Source organism: Oncorhynchus kisutch, linkage group LG19, assembly GCF_002021735.2.
Source record: "Oncorhynchus kisutch isolate 150728-3 linkage group LG19, Okis_V2, whole genome shotgun sequence".
In the NCBI taxonomy this organism is placed as follows: domain Eukaryota; kingdom Metazoa; phylum Chordata; class Actinopteri; order Salmoniformes; family Salmonidae; genus Oncorhynchus; species Oncorhynchus kisutch.
The window spans coordinates 23709029-23735332 of NC_034192.2; the positions used below are offsets into that span (position 1 = coordinate 23709029).

The following is a 26304-nucleotide window of genomic DNA, read 5'->3' on the forward strand; positions in this document are numbered from 1 at the left end:
AGTGTATGTAAACTTCTGACACACTGGGATTGTGATACAGTGAAATAATCTGTCTGTAAACAATTGCTGGAAAATTACTTGTTATCATGCACAAAGTAGATGTCCTAACCGACTTGCCAAAACTATAGTTTGTTAACAAGAAAATTGTGGAGTTGTTGAAAACTAGTTTTAATGACTCCAAGCTAAGTGTATGTACACTTCCAACTTCAACTGAATGTAGCCTAAGAAACAAGGCCCATGAAGTCAATAACTTGCTTGTAACAGATTACCTTCCGACTATAACTCAGATAATACCTTTGACACTGTGGTAGCAATACATGGTTATAACAATTACCTAAAAGACAAATGCCAACGGGGGCGTTGTTGCGGTCTATATTCCGAACCACATTCCTGTAAAGCTTAGAGACGATCTAATGTTAAAATTATGTTGAAGTAATATGGCTACAGGTTCATCTGCCTCACCTAAAGCCCATTCTTGTGGGAAGCTGCTATAGACCACGAAGTGCTCACAGTCAGTATCTGGATAATTGTATGAAATCTTGGTAATGTACACTCAGCAAAAAATTAAACATCCTCTCACTGCCAACTGTTTATTTTTAGCAAACTTAACATGTGTAAATATTTGTATGAACATAACAATATTCAACAACTGAGACATAAACTGAACAAGTTCCACAAACATGTGACTAACAGAAATTGAAAAATGTGTCCCTGAACAAAGGGAGGGTCAAAATCAAAAGTAACAGTCAGTATCTGGTGTGGCCACCAGCTGTATTAACTCCTTAAGGATGCAATCCTGTTAACGTGATGACATGGTCTCCAAGGTGGCATAGCAGTTCAGACGTCTTTTGTCCTCGTCTTGTCGTGTCCTGTAATATATATATTTACAACTTTTTCACATACATTTTCTTTTTCTTTTCCATCAACTCATCTTCAAAACACTCTCCTGCAACCCGCCTCACCAATGTATATTTATAAAAAAGTATTATTTACCTCAGATCTGTAATCCTCCAAGAAGCTAGCCAGAAACTCCAGGAGGCTGGCCTGAAACTAGCCAGAAGCTAATCCAGAAGCTAGTTCAGAAGCTAGTTGGCTCCTTTACTGGCAAGTCGTTGGTGTTCAGCTAACCACGGTTTGTGGTCATCGGCTATCCTTTGGCTCGAAAGTCTATCGCCAGTTCTGTACGGCGCAGCGCGGCTCGGAGCGGAGCATACCGGACCAATTTTTCTCTCCATGTCCCTGGATTTCGACTGCTCTCTGGACATTCATGCCCGGATCTCACAGCTAGCTAGCTGCTATCCGTGTGACTATCGGCCTTCGTCGATTCCGGAGCAAACATCAATTGTTCCGGAGCTAGCAAGCTCCATCAATCACTCCTGAGTTCCATCAATCGCACCTGGGCTGCAGTCGCCTATCCGGACCCGTTTTGCTGCCTTCGCGGAGCCCCACCGGGCCTTCACAACTGGACTGCCGACGTTATCTACCCGAAGGAGTTATTCGGCTGGCTCCTCCGTCGCGACGTTACCTGAACGCCCATCTGCGGCCTGCTAACCGTTAGCTGTCTTACCGGCTGCTATCTGAATAGACAATCGGACATTTTTTTGTTTGTTTTTATATTATTATTATTATTATTTTTATTATTATTTTTTATATATTTTTTTATGTATTTTTTTATTTTTTATTATTATTATTATGTTTTCTTCTTGGGCCTCTATAACTATATCTATTGTTTTTATTTTTGTTGTTGTTGTGTGATTTGGATTGATCCCCTCTACCACACGGAACCCCACTAATCTACTGACGGAGCGCAGGAGGTGGCTAACAACAGACCTCCATCCTATGCTAGCTTGCTACCGATGCCCTGGCTAGCTGTCTAAATCACCAACCAACCTCTCCACTCACCGGACCCTTTTGATCACTCGACTAAGCATGCCTCTCCTTAATGTCAATATGTCTTGTCCATTTCTGTTCTGGTTAGTGTTTATTGGCTTACTTCACTGTAGAGCCTCTAGTCCTGCTCACTATACCTTATCCAACCTATTAGTTCCACCACCCACACATGCAATGACATCTCCTGGTTTCAACGATGTTTCTAGAGACAATATCTCTCTCTTCATCACTCAATACCTAGGTTTACCTCCACTGTATTCACATCCTACCATACATTTGTCTGTACATTATACCTTGATGCTATTTTATCGCCCCCAGAAACCTCCTTTTACTCTATGTTCCAGACGTTCTAGACGACCAATTCTCATAGCTTTTAGCCGTACCCTTATTCTACTCCTCCTATGTTCCTCTGGCGATGTAGAGGTGAATCCAGGCCCTGCAGTGCCTAGCTCCACTCCTATTCCCCAGGCGCTCTCTTTTGACGACTTCTGTAACCGTAATAGCCTTGGTTTCATGCATGTTAACATTAGAAGCCTCCTCCCTAAGTTTGTTCTATTCACTGCTTTAGCACACTCTGCCAACCCGGATGTTCTAGCTGTGTCTGAATCCTGGCTTAGGAAGACCACCAAAAACTCAGACATTTTAATTCCAAACTACAACATTTTCAGACAAGATAGAACTGCCAAAGGGGGCGGTGTTGCAATCTACTGCAAAGATAGCCTGCAGAGTTCTGTCCTACTATCCAGGTCTGTACCCAAACAATTTGAACTTCTACTTTTAAAAATCCACCTCTCTAAAAACAAGTCTCTCACCGTTGCCGCCTGCTATAGACCACCCTCTGCCCCCAGCTGTGCTCTGGACACCATATGTGAACTGATTGCCCCCCATCTATCTTCAGAGTTCGTGCTGCTAGGCGACCTAAACTGGAACATGCTTAACACCCCAGCCATCCTACAATCTAAACTTGATGCCCTCAATCTCACACAAATAATCAATGAACCTACCAGGTACCTCCCCAAAACCTTAAACACGGGCACCCTCATAGATATCATCCTAACCAACTTCCCCTCTAAATACACCTCTGCTGTCTTCAACCAAGATCTCAGCGATCACTGCCTCATTGCCTGCATCCGTAATGGGTCAGCGGTCAAACGACCTCCACTCATCACTGTAAAACGCTCCCTGAAACACTTCTGCGAGCAGGCCTTTCTAATCGACCTGGCCGGGGTATCCTGGAAGGATATTGATCTCATCCCGTCAGTAGAGGATGCCTGGATATTTTTAAAAAATGTCTTCCTAACCATCTTAAATAAACATGCCCCATTTAAGAAATGTAGAACCAGGAACAGATATAGCCCTTGGTTCTCCCCAGACCTGACTGCCCTTAACCAACACAAAAACATCCTATGGCGTTCTGCATTAGCATCGAACAGCCCCCGTGATATGCAGCTGTTCAGGGAAGCTAGAAATCATTATACACAGGCAGTTAGAAAAGCCAAGGCTAGCTTTTTCAAGCAGAAATTTGCTTCCTGCAACACTAACTCAAAAAAGTTCTGGGACACTGTAAAGTCCATGGAGAATAAGAACACCTCCTCCCAGCTGCCCACTGCACTGAAGATAGGAAACACTGTCACCACTGATAAATCCACCATAATTGAGAATTTCAATAAGCATTTTTCTACGGCTGGCCATGCTTTCCACCTGGCTACTCCTACCCCGGACAACAGCACTGCACCCCCAACAGCAACTCGCCCAAGCCTTCCCCATTTCTCCTTCTCCCAAATCCATTCAGCTGATGTTCTGAAAGAGCTGCAAAATCTGGACCCCTACAAATCAGCCGGGCTAGACAATCTGGACCCGTTCTTTCTAAAATTATCTGCCGAAATTGTTGCCACCCCTATCACTAGCCTGTTCAACCTCTCTTTCGTGTCGTCTGAGATTCCCAAAGATTGGAAAGCAGCTGCGGTCATCCCCCTCTTCAAAGGGGGGGACACTCTTGACCCAAACTGCTACAGACCTATATCTATCCTACCGTGCCTTTCTAAGGTCTTCGAAAGCCAAGTCAACCAACAGATTACCGACCATTTCGAATCTCACCATACCTTCTCTGCTATGCAATCCGGTTTCAGAGCTGGTCATGGGTGCACCTCAGCCACGCTCAAGGTCCTAAACGATATCTTAACCGCCATCGATAAGAAACATTACTGTGCAGCCGTATTCATTGATCTGGCCAAGGCTTTCGACTCTGTCAATCACCATATCCTCATCGGCAGACTCGACAGCCTTGGTTTCTCAAATGATTGCCTCGCCTGGTTCACCAACTACTTCTCTGATAGAGTTCAGTGTGTCAAATCGGAGGGTCTGCTGTCCGGACCTCTGGCAGTCTCTATGGGGGTGCCACAGGGTTCAATTCTTGGACCGACTCTCTTCTCTGTATACATCAATGAGGTCGCTCTTGCTGCTGGTGAGTCCCTGATCCACCTCTACGCAGACGACACCATTCTGTATACTTCCGGCCCTTCTTTGGACACTGTGTTAACAACCCTCCAGGCAAGCTTCAATGCCATACAACTCTCCTTCCGTGGCCTCCAATTGCTCTTAAATACAAGTAAAACTAAATGCATGCTCTTCAACCGATCGCTACCTGCACCTACCCGCCTGTCCAACATCACTACTCTGGACGGCTCTGACTTAGAATACGTGGACAACTACAAATACTTAGGTGTCTGGTTAGACTGTAAACTCTCCTTCCAGACCCATATCAAACATCTCCAATCCAAAGTTAAATCTAGAATTGGCTTCCTATTTCGCAACAAAGCATCCTTCACTCATGCTGCCAAACATACCCTTGTAAAACTGACCATCCTACCAATCCTCGACTTTGGCGATGTCATTTACAAAATAGCCTCCAATACCCTACTCAACAAATTGGATGCAGTCTATCACAGTGCAATCCGTTTTATCACCAAAGCCCCATATACTACCCACCATTGCGACCTGTACGCTCTCGTTGGCTGGCCCTCGCTTCATACTCGTCGCCAAACCCACTGGCTCCATGTCATCTACAAGACCCTGCTAGGTAAAGTCCCCCCTTATCTCAGCTCGCTGGTCACCATAGCATCTCCCACCTGTAGCACACGCTCCAGCAGGTATATCTCTCTAGTCACCCCCAAAACCAATTCTTTCTTTGGCCGCCTCTCCTTCCAGTTCTCTGCTGCCAATGACTGGAACGAACTACAAAAATCTCTGAAACTGGAAACACTTATCTCCCTCACTAGCTTTAAGCACCAACTGTCAGAGCAGCTCACAGATTACTGCACCTGTACATAGCCCACCTATAATTTAGCCCAAACAACTACCTCTTTCCCAACTGTATTTAATTTTAATTAATTTTTTTATTTCTACTTTGCACATTCTTCCATTGCAAAACTACCATTCCAGTATTTTACTTGCTATATTGTATTTACTTTGCCATCATGGCCTTTTTTGCCTTTACCTCCCTTCTCACCTCATTTGCTCACATTGTATATAGACTTGTTTATACTGCATTATTGACTGTATGTTTGTTTTTACTCCATGTGTAACTCTGTGTCGTTTTATCTGTCGAACTGCTTTGCTTTATCTTGGCCAGGTCGCAATTGTAAATGAGAACTTGTTCTCAACTTGCCTACCTGGTTAAATAAAGGTAAATAAATAAATAAGACAGCCAGTGAAAGTGCAGGGCGCCAAATTCAAAACAACAGAAATCTCACAATTCCAATTCCTCAAACATACATGTATTTTATACTGTTTTAAAGGTAATCTTGTTGTTAATCCCACAACAGTGTCCGATTTCAAATAGGCTTTACAGCGAAAGCATGACAAACGATTGTTAGGTGACCACCAACTCACAGAAAAATCCTGACATTTTTCCAGCCAAAGAGAGGAGTCACAAAAAGCACAAATGGAGACTAAATTAATCACTAACCTTTGATGATCTTCAGCAGATGACACTCATAGGACTTCATGTTACACCATACATGTATGTTTTGTTTGATAAAGTTCATATTTATATAAAGAAATCGGAGTTTACATTGGCGCGTTACGTTCACTAGTTCCAAAAACATCCAGTGATTTTGCATAGCCACATCAATTCAACAGAAATACTCATCCTAAATGTAGATGAAAATACAAGTTATACACATGGAATTTTAGATATACCTCTCCTTAACCTCTCTGGGATATGTGGGACGCTAGCGTCACACCTGGCCAAAAGCCAGGGAAAATACAGAGCGCCAAATTCAAATAAAATACTATAAAAATCTAACTTACATTAAATCACACATGCAAGATAGCTAATTAAAGCTACACTCGTTGTGAATCCAGCCAACATGTCAGATTTCAAAAAGGCTTTTCGGCGAAAGCATAAGATGCCATTTTATAAACAAAGAGAGAAAGCATATTTCAACCCTGCAGGCGCGAGACAAAACACAGAAATAAAAATATAATTCATGCCTTACCTTTGACGAGCTTCTTTTGTTGGCACTCCAACATGTCCCATAACATAACAAATGGTCCTTTAGTTCGATTAATTCCGTCGATATATATCCAAAATGTCCATTTATTTGGCGCGTTTGATCCAGAAAAACACTGGTTCCAACTTGCTCAACGTGACTACAAAATATCTCAAAGGTTACCTGTAAACTTTGCCAAAACATTTCAAACTACTTTTGTAATACCTAAAGTTGTATTTTTTTGGCGTAAATAATCGATCAAATTGAAGACTGGATGATCTGTGTTCAATACAGGAAGAAAACAAACTGAAGCATGCTTTCTGGTCATGCGCCTCTATCTAACAGTACACTTCAAGTGGCCCTCGTTCAAGATGGCCGTAATTCTTCATTACACAAAGGAATAACCTCAACCAATTTCTAAAGACTGCATCCAGGGGAAGCGATAGGAACTGCAAGAAGGTCCCTTAGAAATCTGGATTCCCAATGAAAACCCATTGAAAAGAGAGTGACCTCAAAAAACTAAAATCTGAATGGTTTGCCCTCGGGGTTTCGCCTGCTAAATAAGTTATGTTATTCTCACAGACATGATTCAAACAGTTTTAGAACCTTCAGAGTGTTTTGTGTCCAAATCTACTAATAATAGGCCTACAAACCCTCAGTCCAGACTCTCTCAGCCTATTGTGGCAGTCTGAGCACTGATGGAGGGATTGTACATTCTTGGTGTAACTTGGGCAGTTGTTGCCATCCTGTACCTGTCCCGCAGGTGTGTTCGGATGTACTGATCCTTTGCAGATGTTGTTACACGTGGTCTGCCACTGCGAGGACCATCAGCTGTCCGTCCTGTCTCCCTGTAGCGCTGTCTTAGTTGTCTCACAGTACGGACATTGCAATTTATTGCCTTGGCAACATCTGCAGTCCTCATGCCTCCTTGCAGCATGCCTAAGGCACATTCACACAAATGAGCAGGGACCCTGGTCATCTTTCTTTTGGTGTTTTTCAGAGTCAGTAGAAAGGCCACTAGTGTCCTAAGTTTTCATATCTGTGACCTTAATTGCCTACCGTCTGTAAGCTGTTAGTGTCTTAACGACCGTTCCACAGGTGCATGTTCATTAATTGTTTATGGTTCATTGAACAAGCATGGGAAACAGTGTTTAAACCCTTTACAATGAAGATCTGTGAAGTTATTTGGATTTTTATGAATTATCTTTGAAAGACAGGGTCTTGAAAAGGGGACATTTCTTTTTTTGCTGAGTTTGTGTTATCAACAGAAGCATATTTTCTGGGTCATTTTTAAATATTGATTGGCTATCATCAAGCTGCCCGCTCAAGAAAAAAATTCAAACTGTAAGCAGTGCCTGCAACCTGGCTCAGGTTGTCAGTCAACCTACCAGGGTAGTTCCAAACAGCACAGGAATTAAATCATCATCATGTATTGCTCACATCTTTACTAATGCTGCAGAAATTTGCTTTAAAGCAGTTTCCAAATCCATAGGATGTGGTGATTACAATTTAATAGCCATGTCTAGTAAACCCAAATATCCGAAGGCTGGGCCTAATATAGTGTATAAGAGGTAATACAATACGTTTTGTAGTGATTCATATGTTGATGATGTAAAGAATATTTGCTGATCTGTGGTGTGCAATGAGGAGCAACCAGAAGCTGCACCTGACACATTTATGAAATTGCTTATTCCAGTTACTAATAAGCACACACCTATTAAGAAAATGACTAAAAACTGTGAAATCAACATGGATTGATTGAAGAATTGAAAAATTGTATGGTTGAAAGGTATGGCAAATAAGTCTGGCCGCCCAACTGATTGGCAAATGTACTGCAGAAGGAAATCGGGTGACTAAACTAAATTTTAAAAAACTATACTATGAAACAAAGATCAATTGTGGAGGTGCTTTGCTGAAGGAGGGACTGGTGCTCTTCACAAAATAGATGGCGTCATGAGAGAAAAATTACGTGGATATATTGAAGCAATATCTCAAGACATCAGTCAGGAAGTTATGGCTTGGTCGCAAAAGGGACTTCCAAATGGACAATGACCCCAAGCATACTTCCAAAGTTGTGGCAAAATGGCTATCCTCTTGGAACTACCCATCCCGGATCCGGGAGAATTGTCATCAACTACACTAATTAGCATAGCGCAACGGTCAAAAAATATTACTAGAAAATATTCATATTCATGAAATCACAAGTGAAATATAGCGAAACATAGCTTAGCCTTTTGTTTTTACAGCCAAAGCAAGACAAGCGTTTGTGTAAGTTCATTGATAGCCTAGCATAGCATTATGTCTAGCTAGCAGCAGGAAGCTTGGTCACGAAAATCAGAAAAGCAATCAAATTAACCGTTTACCTTTGATCTTCGGATGTTTTCACTGACGAGACTCCCAGTTAGACAGCAAATGTTCCATAAAGATTATTTTTATACCCAAAATACCTCCGTTTGTTGGTCACGTTATGATGAGAAATCCACCGGAAATAGCGGTCACGACAACGCCCCCAAAAAATCTAAATGATATCCATAATATCGACAGACATGGCAAATGTTTTTTTATAATCAATCCTCAAGGTGTTTTTCAAATATCTATTAGATAAAATATCAACCGGGACAATTGGCTTTTCAGTTGGAGCGAGAGGAAAAATGACTACTTCTGTCTTCTATGCAAGAATCACTCTGAGATTCCTCAGCTGGCCACGCAATGTAGTCGTTTACGCTCATTCTTCAACATAAAGGAGTGAAACTACGTCTAAAGGCTGTAGACACCTTAGGGAATACGTAGAAAAGGAATCTGGTTGATATCCCTTTCAATGGCCAATAGGGATGCATAGGAACACAACGGTTTCAAAATAAGAGGCAATTCCTGATTGGATTTTCCTCAGGGTTTCGCCTGCAATATCAGTTCTGTTATACTCACAGACAATATTTGGACAGTTTTGGAAACTTTAGAGTGTTTTCTATCCTAAGCTGTCAATGATATGCATATTCTAGCATCTGGTCCTGAGGAATAGGCCGTTTACTTTGGGAACGTTATTTTTCCAAAAATAAAAATAGTGCCCCCTAGTTTCAAGAGGTTTAGGACAACAAAGTCAAGGTATTGGAGTGGCCATCACAAAGCTCTGACCTCAATCCTGTAGAACATTTGTGGGCAGAACTGAAAAAGCGGGTGCGAGCAAGGAGGCCTACAAACCTGACTCAGTTACACCAGCTCTGTCATGAGAAATGGGCCAAAATTCACCCAACTTATTGTGGGAAGCTTGTGGAAGGCTACCCAAAATGTTTGACCCAGGTTAAACAATTGAAAGGAAATGCTACCAAATACTAATTGAGTGTATGTAAACTTTTGACCCACTGGGAATGTGATGAAATAAATAATTCATTCTCTCTACTTCTTTTCTGACATTTCACATTCTTAAAAAAAAATGGTGATCCTAACTGATATAAGACAGGACATTTTTACAAGGATAAAATGACAGGAATTGTGAAAAACTGAGTTTAATTGTATTTCGCTAAACTTACGACTTCCACTGTATTTCACTCATTTCAAAACCATCAGCGCTCTCAAAGTGAAAGGACGTGTCCAAATCCATATCACCAACCAACATAGATGCAGCCTCTTCCAAAGTGAAGAGCCGTGACTGCTTTGGCGCTGTCATTCTGACAGCATACCCCGTTTCCGGTTGCTGGTTGATGATAACAGCCACGCAAATACGACAATAGGTTGTTAGCCAGTTCATTTTGCGATATTGACACATAATCATTGTCAGAAAAGGCTGTTTGCGGCCTCTCAACTCATTTAAAGAATGGCCGTCAACGGCCCCTCTGGGTTCTAAAGGGTTTAAAGTAATTTGTTATCATAGTGCTGCTAGGCTAGAGTACATCTTGGAGATGGTTTAGACTCAACCTATGAGAGGTAGCCTATAGGTTAGCTGATGTCTCAGACTCTCAGTCGAGCATTTTACTATTTATTTAGTTTAGATATTTCAATAGTTGGTCATTGGGCTGAATGTGGTAAGTAACAGTTGAAATGAGTGGATGGCGTTGTATTGCTGGTATGACAGACACACCGACAGAGACACACAAAGTGCTGTGTTTGTATGTAGTTCCAGGATTTTATTCAGAGAAACACATGAATTGATATCGAGGATAGGCCTAGCCTACCTAATGTGTGCATATGTTTTAGCGTGTGTGTGGTGGTGCACTCTTATGTGTGTGCACACTTGAGAGGGGGCAGATATTTGGTCCTGTGTGGCTGAGTAAGTGATTGAGTGCTAGATGTCCGGTTTCTGAACATGACCTATGTTCTGACGTAGGTTGGAGAGAATGTCAACTCATTTTGTGGTCGCTCATCTGTGTGCGATGGTAATGCTATCCCCTCACTGGGGATGCGCATAGGCTAAAAATGTAAGCCTCCCCCCATGCACGCCTAAGCCCTGGCAATTCTGCCTCCTGCTCTCGTGTGGCGTTGGTCCCTTTAAAAGGAGCTCCTGACTAGTGTGTGTGTCATTCTGCACACTGCACATACATTTTGTTTATTTATACAACAACTTAATGTGTTAACACGGCTTCATCTAATAGCACAACCAAATTTCCTGGATTGCAGTTGAGATGCACACTCATTAAAATAAGCACATACAAGAAAACACACATACATGTAATAGTACCAGACATGCACACAAACATATACAGTTGGAATTACTGTTATGATTTTAGTTGTCCTTGATGTCCTTTTGTTTTAAATGTATTATTATAATTTTTTAATTGCTTTGTCCTATCTCTTTGTTGTTGGTGTATTAGGAGATGCTTGGGGATGGGGAATGGAATTAATTGTATTTTTTATTTTTCTTCCTGGGGGGGACTGTGGGAAGGGTCTCAAACGGTTGAGAGACAGCTATTGGGGAACTGGGGGGGGGGTCTTGGAGGGTTCGGGTTCATGTTTTTTGGCCTGGTGATGTATCGGTCAACGTGCCCTTGAGCAGGGCATTGACCCTGGATGCTTCTGTGTGTCCCTCTGAATGGGAATGTGTTGGATGACTGGTAATGATGTAGTTGTTGAGCGGCTTCACTGCAAGTATATTGTATGTATCGAATATTCAATACATTTTAAAAAAGAAAAAAGGGGGAAAATGGTGTTCATGGGAGGACACCCCTGAAGAAGCCACTGCTGTTAAAAAAAAGTTTGCAAAAGTGCACCTGGATGTTCCACAGCGCTACTGGCAAAATATTCTGTGGACAGATGAAACTACATTTTAGTTGTTTGGAAGGAACACACAAAACTATGTGTGGAGAAAAAAAGGCACATGACATCAACACCTCATCCCAACTGTGAAGTATGGTGGAGGGAGCATCATGGTTTAGAGCTGCTTTGCTGCTTCAGGGCCTGGACAGCTTGCTATCATCGATGGAAAAATGAATTCCCAAGTTTATCAAGACATTTTGCAAGAGGATGTTAGGCTATCTGTCTGCCAATTGATGCTCAACAGAAGTTGGGTGGCGCTGCTGGTGAGTCCCTGATCCACCTCTACGCAGACGACACCATTCTGTATACTTCCGGCCCTTCTTTGGACACTGTGTTAACAACCCTCCAGGCAAGCTTCAATGCCATACAACTCTCCTTCCGTGGCCTCCAATTGCTCTTAAATACAAGTAAAACTAAATGCATGCTCTTCAACCGATCGCTACCTGCACCTACCCGCCTGTCCAACATCACTACTCTGGACGGCTCTGACTTAGAATACGTGGACAACTACAAATACTTAGGTGTCTGGTTAGATTGTAAACTCTCCTTCCAGACCCATATCAAACATCTCCAATCCAAAGTTAAATCTAGAATTGGCTTCCTATTTCACAACAAAGCATCCTTCACTCATGCTGCCAAACATACCCTTGTAAAACTGACCATCCTACCAATCCTCGACTTTGGCGATGTCATTTACAAAATAGCCTCCAATACCCTACTCAACAAATTGGATGCAGTCTATCACAGTGCAATCCGTTTTATCACCAAAGCCCCATATACTACCCACCATTGCGACCTGTACGCTCTCGTTGGCTGGCCCTCGCTTCATACTCGTCGCCAAACCCACTGGCTCCATGTCATCTACAAGACCCTGCTAGGTAAAGTCCCCCCTTATCTCAGCTCGCTGGTCACCATAGCATCTCCCACCTGTAGCACACGCTCCAGCAGGTATATCTCTCTAGTCACCCCCAAAACCAATTCTTTCTTTGGCCGCCTCTCCTTCCAGTTCTCTGCTGCCAATGACTGGAACGAACTACAAAAATCTCTGAAACTGGAAACACTTATCTCCCTCACTAGCTTTAAGCACCAACTGTCAGAGCAGCTCACAGATTACTGCACCTGTACATAGCCCACCTATAATTTAGCCCAAACAACTACCTCTTTCCCAACTGTATTTAATTTTAATTTATTTATTTATTTTGCTCCTTTGCACCCCATTATTTTTTTATTTCTACTTTGCACATTCTTCCATTGCAAAACTACCATTCCAGTATTTTACTTGCTATATTGTATTTACTTTGCCATCATGGCCTTTTTTGCCTTTACCTCCCTTCTCACCTCATTTGCTCACATTGTATATAGACTTGTTTATACTGCCTTATTGACTGTATGTTTGTTTTTACTCCATGTGTAACTCTGTGTCGTTTTATCTGTCGAACTGCTTTGCTTTATCTTGGCCAGGTCGCAATTGTAAATGAGAACTTGTTCTCAACTTGCCTACCTGGTTAAATAAAGGTAAATAAATACAGGACAATGACCCAAAACACAGAAATTAATCAACAGAATGGCTTCAACAGAAGAAAATAGTCCTGACCTCAACCCAATTTGAGATGCTGTGGCATGACCTCGAGAGCAGTTCACACTAGACATCCCAAGAATATTTCTGAACTGAAACAGTTTTGTAAGGAGGAATGGTCCAAATTCCTCCTGACCGTTGTGCAGAAAAGGTTTGGTTGAGGTTATTGCTGCCAAAGGAGGGTCAACCAGTTATTAAATCCAAGTGTTAACATACTTTTCCACCCTGCACTGTGAATATTTGCATGGTGTGTTCAATAAAGACATGAAAACATATAATTGTGTGTGTTATTAGTTTAAGCAGACTGTGTTTGTCTATTGTTGTGACCTAGATGACGATCAGATCAAATTTTATGACCAATTTATGCAGAAATCATACTTTTTCTTGCCACTGTATAGTTTCTATGCAATCTTTCTAAATGTCAACATAAAATCACAGGATAAGTTATTGGTAACATAGCTAGTGATAGGGGTCGATTTAGAACGGAGTTATGCACGCATAAATGGAACTTCTCTAGGGTAGGGGGCAGCATTTGGAATTTTGGATGAAAAGCATGCCCAAATTAAACTGCCTTCTACTCAGGCCCAGAAGATAGGATATGCATATAATTAGTAGATTTGGATAGAAAACACTCTAAAGTTTCCACAACTGTTAAAATAATGTCTGTGAGTAAACCTGAGCGAAATCCATTCAGGAAGTAGGATTTTTTTGTTTTCTATTCAATGCCATTACAGTATCCATTGACTTAGGACTCAAATTGCAGTTCCTATGCCTTCCACTAGATGTCAACAGTCTTTATAAATAGTTTCAGGCTTGTATTCTGAAAAATTAGGGAGTAAGAGCAGTCTGAATGAGTGGACCCTGCCGTGTCACAGAGCTTTTTCATGCGCGCGACCGAGAGTGCCTTTCTTGTTTACCTTTTATGTTGACTACGTTATCATCCGGTTGAAATATTATCGATTATTTAGGCTAAAAACAACCTGAGGATGGAATGTAAACACAGTTTGACATGTTTCTGTAAACTTTACGGATACAATTTGGATTTTTTGTCTGCCTGTTGTGACTGCGTTTGAGCCTGTGGATTACCGAACAAAACGCACTAACAAAACGGAAGTTTTCGGATATAACCAGAGACTTTATCGAACATTCGGTTACAAGTCCAATGCTCTAACCACTAGGCTACCTGCCGCCCCAATGATCTGGCATTAAACAAACCTGTTTGTCCATGTATGCTGCTGATTCAAAGCTACGCGCATCAGCAACCAATATAAGTGTGAAATCACTGAAACCTTTAACAAAGAGTTGCAGTTAGTTTTAGAATGGGTGGCCAGTAATAAACTAGTCCTGAACATTTATAAAACCAAGAGCATTGTATTTGGTAAATTATTCCCTAAATTCTAGACCTCAGCTGAATCTGGTAATTAGTGGTGTGCCTGTTGAACATGTTGAGGAGACTAAATGACTTGGTGTTACCTTAGATTGTTAACTGTCGTGGTCAAAACATATAGATTCAATGGTTGTAAAGATGAGAGGTCTGTCTGTGATAAAGACATGCTCTGCTTTTTTGACACCACACTCCACAAAGCAAGTCCTGCAGGCTCTAGTTTTTTCAAATAATGATTATTGTCCAGTCATATGCTTATGTGCTGCAAAAAATGACCTAGTTAAACTGCAACTGGCCCAGAACATAGTGGCCTGTTTTTGGTCTTCATTGTAATCAGAGGGCTAATATCAATACTATGCATGCCAGTCTCTCATGAAAGATGGACTGCATCACTTCTTGTTTTTATAAAAAACAATGTGTTGGAAATTCCAAATTTGTTGCATTGTCAACTTACGCACAGAACTGACACACACACTTACCCTACCAGACATGGCACCAGGGTCTTTTCACTGTCCCCAGGTCTAGAAGAAATTCAAGGAAATGTACAGTATTATACAGAGCCATGATTGCATGGAACTACCTTCCATCTCATATAGCGCAAGTGAACAGCAAACATGGTTTCAAAAAACAAATATAGCAACTAGGGATGCACCGATATAACATTTTTGTCCGATAGCAAAATCCAATATTTTTCTTGCCAAAAAAACTATATAAAAAATTGCTGCCTTTTTATACATTCTAGTACAGACTGACCAAAAAGGTATTTTGTTGGCATGTCACCATTACCAGTAAAACATCATCAAAACATATTTATTTCACTTACTTGCTGTGCTGTTTTGTTGTTCATTTGTTCAGTCATTTAATTCTCAACCAGGATTTCATCATACATGTCAAGCAGTGAAGTTTCAGCTCTGTCTGTTCGTGGCCTCTACTTTCGTGGGTCCGTTTCCATCTTGTCCAGCTGTGTCTAACATTTCACGTAAACACAGTTTCTTGTCTGCATTGAAGTAGCGGTCCTTGTACCTAACATCGAGCGTGGTGGCGACACAGTTAAGTGGCTCAGAGAATGCCTCCGAATCGCTTGTTCACGGTCCCCTAGTAGAGTACTTTTCCAAGTTTTAACCCCACAGTCTGTCGGCAGTTTTGTTGAGCAGGTGTTTCAATGCCATGACAGAGGGTATCACGTCTGCTGCAGACTCAGTTGATGAGCTTATTTCTCGATTCCGTTGTTAAAATGGAGCTAGGAGTTTGTTGATGGTTCTAAGTTTCAAACATATATTTTCAAATGCCATTTTAAATGGCAGCAGCGGTATGAGAACCAGCACATTCTTGAGCTTGCAATACGTCTTTCCTCAGTACGAAATCCTCGTTGACCCACTGTGCTGTCAGACTCGGCATGCTCATGGGGCTGACATCGCTGGTCCAAATGTCAGTCGTGAAGCTAATAGCAGTGACGCCCATAGGAAGTAGCTCATGGATGTGCGTTTTCAACAATACTGTGTAACTCTGGTAGGGCAACATCTGAAAAATAGAGCCTACTTGGTAGTGTGTACCGGGGCTCGAGGTGCCCGACCAGTCGGCGAAAGCCAACATCGTCCACAATAGAGAATGGTTGATTGTTGTCAAGGGCAATGAATTCCATTATCTTGGTGTTTAATGGATTTCACCTTTTGAGTTGACTTTCAAATGACTGCTCGACTTGAAATTGTTTAGTTGTTGGAAGTGTGCGCTTAATTTTTTTATGCTTTTGTTCTCAGTAGTCGCTGAACGTCTGGGGGTGATGCACTTTCAAATGAGTAATTAGGTTTGTGATATTGAAAGATTTCACTTTCTCCCCTCGGGAAATAATAGGTAGCACAAACGTTGCATATGGCCTTTTTATTATCTTTCTTGTAAACTTCAAAATCCACACAGCAGACATTGTGGGCTAGGTTAGGAATGCTGTGTTGCACGCAGCAGTATTTATCGTGTCGTCGTTACATCATCTACCTACGTTATATAGCTTTGACATCGGTCTTGCACATCAATGTTAAACTAGACAAAAGTTTTGAATGACACAAATATTAATTTCCACAAAGTTTGCTGTTTCAGTGTCTTTAGATATTTTTGTCAGATGTTACTATGGAATACTGAAGTATAATTACAAGTATTTCATAAGTGTCAAAGGTTTTTATTGACAATTACATGAAGTTGATGCAAAGAGTTCATATTTGCAGTGTTGACCCTTCTTTTTCAAGACCTCTGCAATCCGCCCTGGCATGCTGTCAATTCAATTCTGGGCCACTTGGACTGATGGACTGATGGCAGCCCATTCTTGCATAATCAATGCTTGGAGTTTGTCAGAAGTTGTGGGGTTTTGTTTGTCCACCTGCTTCCTGAATATTGACCACAAGTTCTCAATGGGATTCATGTCTGGGGAGTTTCCTGGCCATGGACCCAAAATATTGATGTTTTCTTTCCCGAGACACTTAGTTATCACTTTTGCCTTATGGCAAGGTGCTCCATCATGCTGGAAAAGGCATTGTTTATCACCAAACTGTTCCTGGATGGTTGGGAGAAGTTGCTCTCTGAGGATGTGTTGATACCATTCTTTATTCATGGCTGTGTTCTTAGGCAAAATTGTGAGTGAGCCCACTCCCTTTGGCTGAGAACCAACCCCACACATGAATGGTCTCAGGATGCTTTACTGTTGGCATGACACAGGACTGATGGTAGCGCTCGCCTTGTCTTCTCCGGACAAGCTTTTTTCCCGGATGCCCCAAACAATCGGAAAGGGTATTCATCAGAGAAAATGTTACCCCAGTCCTCAGCAGTCCAATCCCTGTACTTTTTGCAGAATATCAGTCTTTCCCTGATGTTTTTACTGGAGAGAAGTGGCTTCCTTGCTGCCCTTCTTGACACCAGGCCATCCTCCAAAAGTCTTCACCTCACTGTGTGTGCAAATGCACTCACACCTGCCTGCTGCCATTCCTGAGCAAGTTCTGTACTGGTGGTGCCCCAATCCCGCAGCTGAATCAACTTTAGGAGACGGTCCTGGAGCTTGCTGGACCTTCTTGGGCGCCCTAAAATCTTCTTAACAACAATTGAAGCGCCCCCCTTGAAGTTCTTGATGATCCGATAAATGGTTGATTGAGGTGCAATCTTACTGTCAGCAATATGCTTGCCTGTGAAGTCTTTTGTGCAACGCAATGATGACGGCATGTGTTTCCTTGCAGGTAACCATGGTTGACAGAGGAAGAACAATGATTCCAAGTACCACCCTCCTTTTGAAGCTTCCAGTCTGTTATTTGAACTCAATCAGCATGACAGAGTGATCTCCAGCCTTGTCCTCGTCAACACTCACACCTGTGTTAACGAGAGAATCAATGACATGATGTCAGCTGGTCCTTTTGTGGCAGGGCTGAAATGCAGTGGAAATGTTTTTGGGGGATTCAGTTCATTTTCAATTAATTGCAATTCATCTGATCACTCTTCATAACATTCTGGAGTGTATGCAAATTACCATCACACAAACTGAGGCAGCAGACTTTGAAATTTAATATTTGTGTCATTCTCAGAACTTTTGGCCACGACTGTATAGGTGATAGAGGAAGCAGCAGTGAAATGCTTGTTAGTGGATAAAGTGGCCCATAGGGGACCACACACTCCCATCTGGAAAACTACCAGCAGTGATAGAAGCAGCTATATACCAGCTCTTCCTCACACTGACGAAAGTGCCTGGCGAGCAATTGAATGCAGTCTTCGGTTGAAGTTGGAAGCTTACATACACTTAGGTTGGAGTCATTAAAACTCATGTTTCAACCACTCCAAAAATGTCTTGTTAACAAACTATAGTTTTGGCAAGTCGGTTAGAACATCTGCTTTGTTCATGACACAAGTAATTTTTCCAACAATTGTTTACAGACAGATTATTTAACTTATATTTCACTGTATCACAATTCCAGTAAACTTCCAGTCAGAAGTTTACATACACTAAGTTGACTGTGCCTTTAAACAGCTTGGGAAATTCCAGAAAATGTCATGGCTTTAGAAGCTTCTGATAGGCTAATTGACATAATTTGAGTCAATTGGAGGTGTACCTGTGGATATATATTTCAAGGCCTACCTTCAAACTCAGTGCCTCTTTGCTTTACATCATGGGAAAATCAAAAGAAATCAGCCAAGACCTCAGCAAAAGAAATGTAGACCTCTACAAGTTTGTTTCATCCTTGGGAGCAATCTCCAAATGCCTGAAGGTACCATGTTCATCTGTACAAACAATAGTACGCAAGTATAAACACCATGGGACCACGAAGCTGTCATACCGCTCAGGAAGGAGACGCGTTCTGTCCTAGAGATGAATGCACTTTGGTGTGAAAAGTGCAAATCAATCTCAGAACAACAGCAAACGACCTTGTGAAGATTCTGGAGGAAACCGGTACAAAAGTATCTATATCCACAGTAAAATGAGTCATATATCGTCATAACCTGACAGGCCGCTAAGCAAGGAAGAAGCCACTGCTCCAAAACCGCCGTAAAAAAGCCAGACTACGGTTTGCAACTGCACATGGGGACAAAGATTGTACTTTTTGGAGAAATGTCTTATGAAACAAAAATAGAACTGTTTGGCCATAATGACCATCATTATGTTTGGAGGAAAAAGGGGGAAGCTTGCAAGCCGAAGAACACCATCCCAAACGTGAAGCATGGGGGTGGCAGCATGTTGTGGGGGTGCTTTGCTGCTGGAGGGACTGGTGCACTTCACAAAATAGATGGCATCATGAGACAGGAAAATTATGTGGATATATTGAAGCAACATCTCAAGACATCAGTTAAAGTTAAAGCTTGGTCGCAAATGGGTCTTCCAAATGGACAATGACCCCAAGCATACTTCCAAAGTTGTGGCAAGGTTTTTGTGTGGCCATCACAAAGCCCTGACCTCAATCCTATAGACAATTTGTGGGCAGAACTGGAAAAGCATGTGCGAACAAGGAGGTCTACAACCTGACTCGGTTACACCAGCCCTGTCAGGAGGAATGGGCCAAAATTCACCCAATTTATTGTGGGAAGCTTGTGGAAGGCTACACAAACAGTTTGACACTTGTTAAACAATTTAAAGGCAATGTTACCGAATACTAATTGAGTGTATGTAAACTTCTGACCCACTGGGGAATGTGATGGAAGAAATAAAAGCTGAAATAAATCATTCTCTCTACTATTATTCTGACATTTCACATTCTTAAAATAATGTGATCTTAACTGACCTAAGACAGGGAAGTTTTACTAGGATTAAATGTCAGGAATTGTGAAACATTTAAACTCAGTTTATTTGGCTAAGGTGTATGTAAACTTCCGACTTCAACTGTGTGTGCTTACATAGACTTCTGGCTTATAATTTTATTCTCTGCAATTTACTATAACATTTTGGTTTTCTAAGTAAAGAGGAGTAAGACCGAAACATTTTGGTTCTGTAAAAACGTGAGTGTTGAGGTGTGCTCTGAGAGCGACACAAGCTACGCAAATTAGCCATTCTAAAGCAAAAACATACAAATGTGTGCAGCCCAGCAATTTGTAGCTTGATGCAAGTACGCAGGATCATCATTTTGCGTACCTAATTGCGTTCTTGTGTACTTGCATAGAGTAAAAATGTGGATGTACACTGAGTGAGGATGTTTTCATTCTCCTCCAAGATGGGACCCACATCACTCCTCCAGCTCTGAGGTGAGGACTGAAGCTCTGCGCTGGGACTCCCAAACCCACCTCTCTCCAGCTCCTGCTGAGTCCACGTCCCTTTCCACAGCATGTTTCAGCCACAATATTTATAAACATTTGGCCTATATTCTCGCACACTTGTCAATTGACACCGATATCTGCAATCAGATTTCACAGTCAGATGACAAACTAGCCTATATCTCAGAGCACCTAGACCAGGGTTCCCCAACTGGCGGCAATTCGACACAAAAGGGGAACGACATAAGACTGTAAAAACACCAGCAAATCAGCTCCAAGTGATTTTATTTTGGGAAATCTGTTCCAAAGTATTCCCACTTATAAGAGAGAAATATACAGTATGTATGTATATCGTATACAAATGTTAGCAAGGTTTGAAATGATTCTGTTTTGGTAAAATATATCCATTTGGATTTATTGTGGTACATTTGCAGTTTACAAATTTCTGGCCCTCTAGGTGATGATTCCCGACCTAGACCAAGTGTAGACACATTACAGGCTATTATATTACATTCTGTAATAGATCGGGGTGTACTACCCCTGGAGGTCCAAACATACACTGAGTGTACAACACCTTCCTAATATTGAGTTGCGCGCCTTCAAGGTGCCGAAAGAGTTCTATAGGGATGCTGGCCCATGTTGACTCCAATGCTTGCCACGGTTGTGTCAAGTTGGCTGGATGTCCCTTGGGTGGTGGACCATTCTTGATACACACAGGAAACTGTTGTGTGAAAAACCCAGCACCGTTGCATTTTGACACAAACTGGCACCTACAGCTTGGCACCTACAGTACTACCATACCCCGTTCAAAGATACTTAATTAACCCTCTGAATGGCACACACACAATCCTTGTCTCAAGGCTTAAAAATCCTTTAACCTGTCGGCTCCTCTTCGTCTACACTGATTTGAAGTGGATTTAACAGGTGACATCAATAATGGATTATAGCTTTCCCCTGGTCAGTCTGTCATGGAAAGAGCAGGTGATCTTAATCAGTGTACAACACTAACGTCCATTGGTTGTGACTGGGAACCTGTAGCTAGCTGTGTGACAGACAGTGTGTCAATCTCATACCCTCTCGTTCTCCCTGCATGCACCTGACCCGGATTCTAGGAAAGTAGCAGCTGTCAGAAAAATATGCATTGAAAGATGAGATGAGCCCCTCAGCACCGAGGAGGGGGAGAGGGGGGAGCAGCATGGCAAGGGGAAGTAGCGAACCAACCGACTGTAGCAGGCCAGAGGTGTGTGTGCAAGTTGTAATTTCTGATAATGGCCATGATAGGTGGACATTAGTGGATGTGATTTGGTATAGCTGGCAGGTGTGTGTGTATGTGTTGTGTGTGTGTGAGAGAGCAAGACACCTCTGTGTGAGTAATGAGCGGGATGGGGCTGCTGATGCTGGATGTCCCCAGTCAGTCAGTCTGATGGTCTAATCACATCTCTAGACAGACAGGGACGTCATTGCCTGCAGCCATCTTCCTTTCTCTCTCGCTCCCTCATTCATATATATATAACTGGATCAGATAGACTAGAGGGAAGGACTAGGAACAGGACATTCCTACAGCCCTGTCACACACAAACACACAGTTTAGGGGTGCTTTGTGTGGGGGGGTTGAGTGCGAGATGCATATGGGAAGGTTGCAGGGAAATGCCTACCCCTATACGCCAAATAGGTTTGGTCACCCAAATCTAGCACCCCCAGCCCATACCCTCCTGTGTGCTACTACTAGTTGCCAGGGAAACGGTGAAGCTGATTTGTCAACCCTTTCCTCTTAGACCCAGACAGCCCAGGAAAGTTGAGGGAGGGAGAGAGACTGTCTGGGTGCACACTGTTCCTGGTAAGTCCATGCTCGGGTGTGCAAGATGAGCTGATCCCCCCCCCCCCCCCGCCCCCCCTCTCGCTCACTCACACACAATAAACATGGCTTTGTATTGTTGTCTTTCAGGTGGAATCTGTTTCTCTTTTCTAAAATGTCTCTTTTTTTCTCTCTAACAGAATGAAGATGGGTGCTCTCCAGTGAATTTAGACTTCCTTGTCATAGAACAGACATCATAGAATGGACCTCACAGATTCACAACCAGACCTCACCAGTCAGGTGACACCAGTCAGCTACCCGCAAACCTGACTGGACAAAACTATTACTGGACATTACAATCCAGACCTCATAATCTGGATTTCACAATCCTTACTTCTTCATCTGGATTTTGCAATCCAGACTTCACAGCTTGGACATTGTAAACCAAACCTCACAATCCATAATCTGGACCTCACAACCCGGAGCTGCAGTGTTGATGCTGTAACCCAGGTCCTCCTCTTAGCACCGGTATGGTACTACTCAACGGTTCTCAGCCTCACCGCACCACTTCCTCAGGCAACAAAGCGGCAAACCTGCCCAGTCTCAAACCTGCCCAGTCCCCCACGTCATATTTCAATTTTCTTCACTTATTGGCTTTTTGTTGCTTTTGTTTCTTGTTACGGTCATTTACATTTTGGCCAGTTTGGCTTCCAGGCCAGTGTCCCCACCACACAACTCAGATGCTCCCACAGCATCATACCAAGCCTCCAAATGGCTACAGTAGTCACTAGTGTTACTTGAACTTTGTCTTCTGTTACATGCTACTGGGTCCTTCCATGTCCCTGTCAGCAACAAATTGTGCTTCATTCTAGTAGTTTGTAAATAGGTTCTCTAGAGGATCCTCTTAAATAATGTGGTACATGATATATAGACACAATGTCAATAGTGTTGTATCATCTAAACATCCAGTCAGACAGGAATAGTCCCATATCTGAGCTGTTGGTACTAATACTGACACTCTAGCTGAAACCCGTAATGGCTTTCACAGATCTAATGGCAGAGCAACTCTATGTTGCTGTGGATTTCTAACATTTCTATTTCTATGGTACAGCATTGTCACCAAGTATATGTGGTTGGAGCAAATCATATCAACTCTTAGGGCTACATTGTAACAGTCTCTTCCATAGAGGCACCTCTGTAAAGGCTTGGAAGCCAGTAAAGTTGCTTGCGACGTTTTCATTTTATTTAGCATTTTATTTTTGCAGAAAAATATGGACTGTAATAGGTTCACACAAAAAAAGGGCATATTTTCTGTCATTCTTGCTGCTGATGACTTTGACAAACCATCTCTGTAAATTATTGAATATATAATGTCAATTGTTTTAAAAGTCAAGATTATTTAACATGGTTTATATCGGTGCATTTTGAATTTAAACTGAAACATGTCCAATATTTTTGTATCCCTTATTAATGGGAAATCTGCTTCTTACATATGATCCTATATATTCCTGTCCACCTCATGGGTTTTTGTTCTTTTGTTGAACATTTTGAATGTTAAGTGGATTCTAGGTATTCCCCATGTTAAACAAGAACCCCACTCCTCCAAACACACCAGCACCATCCCAATGGGCCTGTTCCTGAGAGTGTTATACTCCTCTGTTTCTCTAACACTATAGGCTACAGCTGTGTTGCTCTGTAATCCTGTAAGCTGCAATTGTGTATTTTTCTAACTGGATTGGCTGCTTCTGTAATCTAATAGGTTGCGTTTCCTGCGGCCACCGAACTTCACCCTGAATGCTACTTATGGGCATATTCAGTACGGTGTAATTCCGAAACTCACTGTAGAAAACAAATTGTGCTCTATTGCACATAATGAGAAACAGCAAGACGAGATGAACCTCAAACCTCTCCACCAACCCTGTCTTCCACTGTAAATAATGTATTGTAAGACAACAGATAATAGAAATAATAAATGTATGGGTTGGAACGACAATGTGGTGAACAACATGAGTGAATGTTATATAAGAACTATCAACTGAACAATTGAAGAGTGAATTAATTAATAAACGCATGAATGGATGTACAAATTAGCGGATGAGTAAATAAATGCATTAAAGAATGACAGGGATAGCAAGAGCACCAATATACTATAGCTTGGGGCTTTGCGTTCTCATATACCCCTGTGCCCTTTGCTAGGTTCTGACACAGTGAAAAAAACAAAAAACTACTCAAAGCTCAAGCCAAGTTTATTCACCCACTGGGTCAAACAGCTGAAAAGACAACATGTTTCTACCAGCACAAGTATTTATACCCTCCTATTAGGCGGAGTCTCCTCTTTGCAGATCTAGACAGCCAATACATCTCTGTTGCTAGGCAGGAACTTAGGGGGTGTGTGTTAAAATGTTCCTTGTCAGTTCTATTACCTCAGCCCTCATTCCTCAGTCCTCCCTAATGCAAGGCTATCCAACCTTATCAATGACTGAAAATAGACAGTTACCCTAAATGACATTTAGCAATAGCATATACTATGTAAAGTAGTTCTAGTAGTGTATGATGACATGGTCTAAGATGTTTCTACAACTTGATTGGAGTCCGCTTTTGGTAAATTCAATTTATTGGACATGATTTGGAAAGGCACACACCTCTCTATATAAGGTTCCACAGTTGAGCTCGTTGAGCACCAAGACAGGATTGTGTCAAGGCAAAGATATGGGGAAGGGTACCAAAATATTTATAAAATTGTATTGTAACAATAACTTTATACATGTAAAGTAGTAGTAGTATAGTAGGGTACGAAACTTTCTGGAACCTCCGTAATAAAGTAGATATTTTTATATTTTCTTGTACAACGGTGTCTTTATTCATTTGATGGCATTAAGTCATTTAGCAGACTTTATTACCTTTATTACCTTACAATCAGGGCATTTAACTAAAGTAAGTATAACAACCACATATACAGTTGAAGTCAGAAGTTTACATACACTTGGAGTGTAGGTTGGAGTCATTATAACTCGTTTTTCAACCACTCCACAAATGTCTTGTTAACAAACAGTATTTTGGCAAGTCGGTTAGGACATCAACTTTGTGCATGACACAGGCCATTTTTCCAACAATTCTTTACAGAGAGATTATTTCACTTAAAATTCACTGTATCACAATTCCAGTGGCTCAGAAGTTTACATACACTAAGTTGACTGCCTTTAAACAGCTTGGAAATGTCCAGAAAATTATGTCATGGCTTTAGAAGCTTCTGATAGGCTAATTGACATCATTTGAGTCAATTGGAGGTGTACTTGTGGATGCATTTCAAGGCCTACCTTTAAACTCACTACCTCTGCTTGACATCATGGGAAAATCAAAAGAAAGTGTAGACCAGAAGTCTGGATCATCCTTGGGAGCAATTTCCAAACACCTGAAGGTACCAAGTTCATCTGTACAAAAAACAATAGTACGCAAGTATAAACACCATGGGACCACGCAAACGTCATACCGCTCAGGAAGGAGACACGTTCTGTCTCCTAGACATGAACGTACTTTGGTGCAAAAAGTGGAAATCAATCCCAGAACAGCAGCAAAGGACCTTGTGAATATGCTGGAGGAAACAGGTACAAAAGTATCTATATCCACAGTCAAATGAGTCCTATATCGACATAACCTGAAAGGCCGCTCAGCAAGGAAGAAGCCAATGCTCCAATACCGCCATAAAAAAAGCCTGACTACGGTTTGCAACTGCACATGGGGACAAAGATCGTACTTTTTGGAGAAATGTCCTCTGGTCTGATGAAACAAAAATAGAACTGTTTGGCCATAATGACCATCGCTATGTTTGGAGGAAAAAGGGGATGCTTGCAAGCCAAAGAACACCATCCCAACAGTGAAGCACGGGGTGGCAGCATCATGTTGTGGGGGTGCTTTGCTGCAGGAGGGACTGGTGAACTTCACAAAATAAATGGCATCATGAGGTAGGAAAATTATGTGGATATATTGAAGCAACATCCAAGACATCAGTCAGGAAGTTAAAGCTTGGTTGCAAATGTGTTTTCCAAATGGACATTGGCCCCAAGCATACTTCCAAAATTGTGACAAAATGGCTTAAGGACAACAAAGTCAAGGTATTGGAGTGGCTATCACAAAGCCCTGACCTTAATCCTATAGACAATTTGTGTGCAGAACTGAAAAAGCATGTGCGAACAAGGAGGCCTACAAATCT

General features: G+C 41.9%; 1 protein-coding gene across 2 annotated transcripts in view; it reads left to right on the plus strand.

Moving 5' to 3' along the window:
- Positions 1 to 24930, plus strand: part of irs1 (insulin receptor substrate 1) — a 69107-nt gene extending 44177 nt beyond the window's left edge. Inside the window, exons 2-3 of one of the 2 annotated variants that reach the window (XM_031797783.1) lie at positions 22075 to 22136; positions 22295 to 24930. In XM_031797783.1, coding sequence (XP_031653643.1) covers positions 22075 to 22136; positions 22295 to 22354 — 122 coding nt within the window. In that variant the 3' untranslated portion in view covers positions 22355 to 24930. The remainder of the gene's footprint in view (positions 1 to 22074; positions 22137 to 22294) is intronic. The other variant, XM_020452279.2, reaches the window with a different exon arrangement.
- The last annotated feature ends 1374 nt before the right edge of the window (positions 24931 to 26304 follow it).